At 40.3% G+C, this 3717-nt stretch overlaps 1 protein-coding gene across 2 annotated transcripts; it reads left to right on the plus strand.

Moving 5' to 3' along the window:
- Positions 1–300: 300 nt before the first annotated feature.
- On the plus strand, positions 301–3717 carry LOC115735342 (NAC domain-containing protein 90-like). Of its 2 annotated transcripts, XM_030666552.1 has the most exons (4): positions 301–529; positions 731–1041; positions 1550–1839; positions 3699–3717. In XM_030666552.1, the coding sequence occupies exons 1-3, from the start codon at positions 370–372 to the stop codon at positions 1811–1813; spliced, it is 735 nt and encodes a 244-aa protein (XP_030522412.1). In that variant the 5' UTR covers positions 301–369; the 3' UTR covers positions 1814–1839; positions 3699–3717. The 2 variants fall into 2 exon arrangements, with proteins under 2 accessions (XP_030522412.1, XP_030522411.1); XM_030666551.1 differs by lacking the exon at positions 3699–3717 and having other exon boundaries at positions 1550–1985.

Genomic DNA, 3717 nt, shown 5'->3' on the forward strand with positions numbered 1-3717 from the left:
CGTTCTTTTGCTGCTACGTTACCCTAGATGTAGCAGACCCTTTCCAACAAAACAAATGGGCTGGACCAACTAATAGAAAAATAAAGAAGGCCCAACAATAAGGTCATCCTATCCTAAGTTCAGTTCTTCAAACAGTGGAATACAACTCGATCTCTCCTGAAATCATTTTCTTTTCGATCCTCATTATTGAATCATTTCATACGTTAGTTTTTTTTTTCCCCCTCTTTTATGGACCAATTGGTCCACTTCTATAAATAGGTCTAGTCCAGATCCACTACGTTCTCTAAAACACAAGCTACCAGTTCTGTTGTTACAACACATACGATCGCACCCCCACTTTGAAAATCTTGGATATAGAAAAACAGAAACATGATGGAGGATCATCCGACAGGCTTCAGGTTCTATCCAACTGAGGAAGAGCTCATCTCTTTCTATTTGCACAACCAGCTCCAGGGCTCACTACAGGACCGGCTCCGCTGCATCATCCCCGTCCTCGACATTTACGCAACTGAGCCGTGGAATCTCCCAGGTTAAAGAAGAAGAAATCACGCATGGCAAATCTCTTCGTTTTTCAATGTTTCTCGTTCATTGCCACCGAAAGAAATCGTGGGTTCTGATAAATGTGCAAACTTGTTGTGGGTTTTACGTAAAGTTTTTGACTTTTCTTGTGGTGTTGTGTGTGAAGTTTTTGACTTTTCTTGTGGTGTTGTGTGTTGTTTTGTTGCTGCAGAGCTTTCCGGAGAGCTGTGCCGGGAAGACAAAGAGCAATGGTTCTTCTTCGCCCCGATGCAGGAGTCAGAAGCCAGAGGAGGGAGACCGAGCAGAAGCACGGCAGTGGGTTACTGGAAAGCGACAGGGTCGCCCGGTTACGTCTACTCGTCGGACAGCAAAGTGATTGGGACGAAGAAGTCCATGGTCTTCTACGTGGGAAAAGCTCCCACAGGAAAAAAAACCAAATGGAAATTGAACGAGTGTAGAGCCCTAGAAACAATCTCACCTCCCAATTCCAATTCTTCAAGTTCTAGCATGCCTGTGTTTAGGGTAAGCGCATGCATGAACTAATTGAACTTTGATCTTCATTTTAGTTAATTGCATGATCAGTCTTGGATTTTTGTTTACGATATCAGCGGTGGAAAACATTATTTCCGGTTTAAATAACTAAAATCAAAAGTGATGCCCATGTTTATGGTAATGTGTAAAATGTATGCATGCCCTGGTCATCTCTTATTTCAGTCAACGTAATTGAACAATTTCTTTTTGGACTTTATTAGATGAGTCAATACTTTTCTTCTTTATTAGTTGTAGGAACCACTATTTTGACCAGTAGGTAACACTCATGGATGTTCCCACCAATTAGAGGCTCGATTGGACGAAACTTCAAAAATATAGCCCTTAAATAAGACTAGCGCTGGTAAATTGGAAATATTATGGGCGCAGCTTAGTTTGCCATCGCTATATACTAGTGTGTAAGAAAACATTCATTTCCTCATTCTCTCTCTGGGTGCCAACTAATTTGTTGTTATTGTTTTTCCCCCTTGAAACGCTGTAGTTGAGACTTGAATACGCGTTGTGCCGAGTGTACGCTGTGTCCGGGAGCTCCCGAGCATTTGATCGTCGGCGACTGGAGTTGGTGCCTGGAGAGACACTACAAGGTGGAGATGGTGGTCGCGGCAGCTGCAGCGGGGGCGGCGGATCCATTTCCCCATCAGGATCAGTGATAGAGTGTGACGCTGGAATTTCAGGTTACGTGGGGACGATTAGTATGAAAATAGAAGGACAAATATGGGATTGGGACCAACTCAACTGGTTTTAGCACAGTCCTCAGAATGATAGTTGTTTGTCAAATGATGTTTTTTTTTTTTTTTTGTGTCCCTTTGTACTTTCCATTGGGTGCTCAGACGAATCCATATTTTGTATGGATCTCAACCATTGGAAAGAATAAAAACTCGCGATGGAATAACTTTTAATGACAATGTTGTGTCCTCTAATTATGTGCATCCACAAGTGAATAACAAATCATTTTGATCAAGATTCAGTGTGTCTATCATCGATTTGATGAGCCGTTTCTTTCAGATTTTGTGTGTTTATATAATGATAAACATCCGAAACTAATGCTGGCAGACATGTATATGACTCTTCACTTCGTTCATTGCATATGTCAAATTAAGATAAAAGTTTTGAACAAGTAACAAAGCAAAAACCAGAAACATGCGTTTGCGTAGTTTGGCCATCTCACTGCTTTCCTGGACAAAGGAGGAGTTGTTTCGCTTTGCCGTCAATAGGAATTACAGGTGAGATTCAAGAACGAACTCTTACTGTTCAAAACCCCAATTATAGTAGTCACGTGAGAACAGATATGAAGAGGCATGATGAGTCCACGGCACTCTACCAGACAAGAAAACCCTAAACACTCAGCAAACAAGTGTCCCCTTTCCATCTTTTTCATCCTTTTTTTTCCCGTTTCAAAGACAGGTACTGTAGCAAGACTGTGGCTATAGGACTGTAATTCATAATAGGATTTTGCTAGCATAACAGTCTTTAAGGTGACTATTAGATGAGCCACAAATTCTTGAAAGAGTAGACCACACAATAATTTTTAATTAGTTGTTGTTTTTGCGTTGTGGCCCAAGACATGTTGTTAATTCAACATTTACCCAATTCAAAGACCATTAGATAATCAATTCTCTTTGTAATATTACTACATAACACATAGCATGATGTTTGTACAACGGTGATCTGCAAAATGCAAATCAACAGATTCGCATAAATCTAAATTCTAAGGCGATTTTCAAGGGTAAGATCTTCTGATCTCCTTTCCTCCCTTTAAGGGGAAAGAAAAGAGCTCCTTCATGGTACTTTCTTCCCATCACTTCATTCCAATTTGGCTTCTCGTGACCGTCCACTTGCCAACATTTTTAATCACCAAATGACACTTCCACTTCCGCCGAACTTTTTTAATGGCCTTCTGCCGGTAGTAAAATGCAACTTTCTCTATGTGGCATTATATAATGAGAAAATCTCGAGAATATAACTCGCTTTTAACTCAATGACCGCTTACACATGTCTTTATTTCGGCGAATTCCGTTCCACATACCTCCAAATAAAATCTCACATTGAAAAGTTCGAGTTGATCCACCTTAAAATTCCATTTTAGAGTCTTGCTTGTTTTCCAGTAGTTCGGTTTTTAGTTGGGTTTGAGTGTTGTTTGGATGGGCGCGGAATTTTGAATGTTATAGTTAAACATTTTCGTAGATAGGGAGATAAGGATGGATAGATGTGAATAAGCAAAGTGGTCTCCAAAGACAAAGCTGATTGGTATTATCAAAAGAAAAAAAAAAGAAGAAAGTGGGACGCCTCCTTCGACGAAAGAGGTTATGTTTTCCTATGTTTGTCGTGTTAGATATCAACGAGAAGAAGACTATGGTTTCAGCAATTTTTTAATTAGCAGGGAAGGGATTTTCAAAATCTAACTCTGTCTTTATCCCAAAAGTTACTCTCGTCCTCGATGTACATGAGCTCAAATCATGATGATGGCAAAGATAAATTTCTCCAAAAAGCAACGCTCTTCCCCCACTATCTTCGAAACGTCAATGGCGTTTTTCGCGTGTTTTACTAGCACTGTGTGCTTAGAGATCTCAGGACATTACGGAGCCAAATCTATCGCCAATTCTTATAGGAAGCTTCTAACTTTCACTCAGTTTTTCAGATCCGTCGTGT

Source organism: Rhodamnia argentea, chromosome 8 (assembly GCF_020921035.1).
Source record: "Rhodamnia argentea isolate NSW1041297 chromosome 8, ASM2092103v1, whole genome shotgun sequence".
In the NCBI taxonomy this organism is placed as follows: Eukaryota; Viridiplantae; Streptophyta; class Magnoliopsida; order Myrtales; family Myrtaceae; genus Rhodamnia; species Rhodamnia argentea.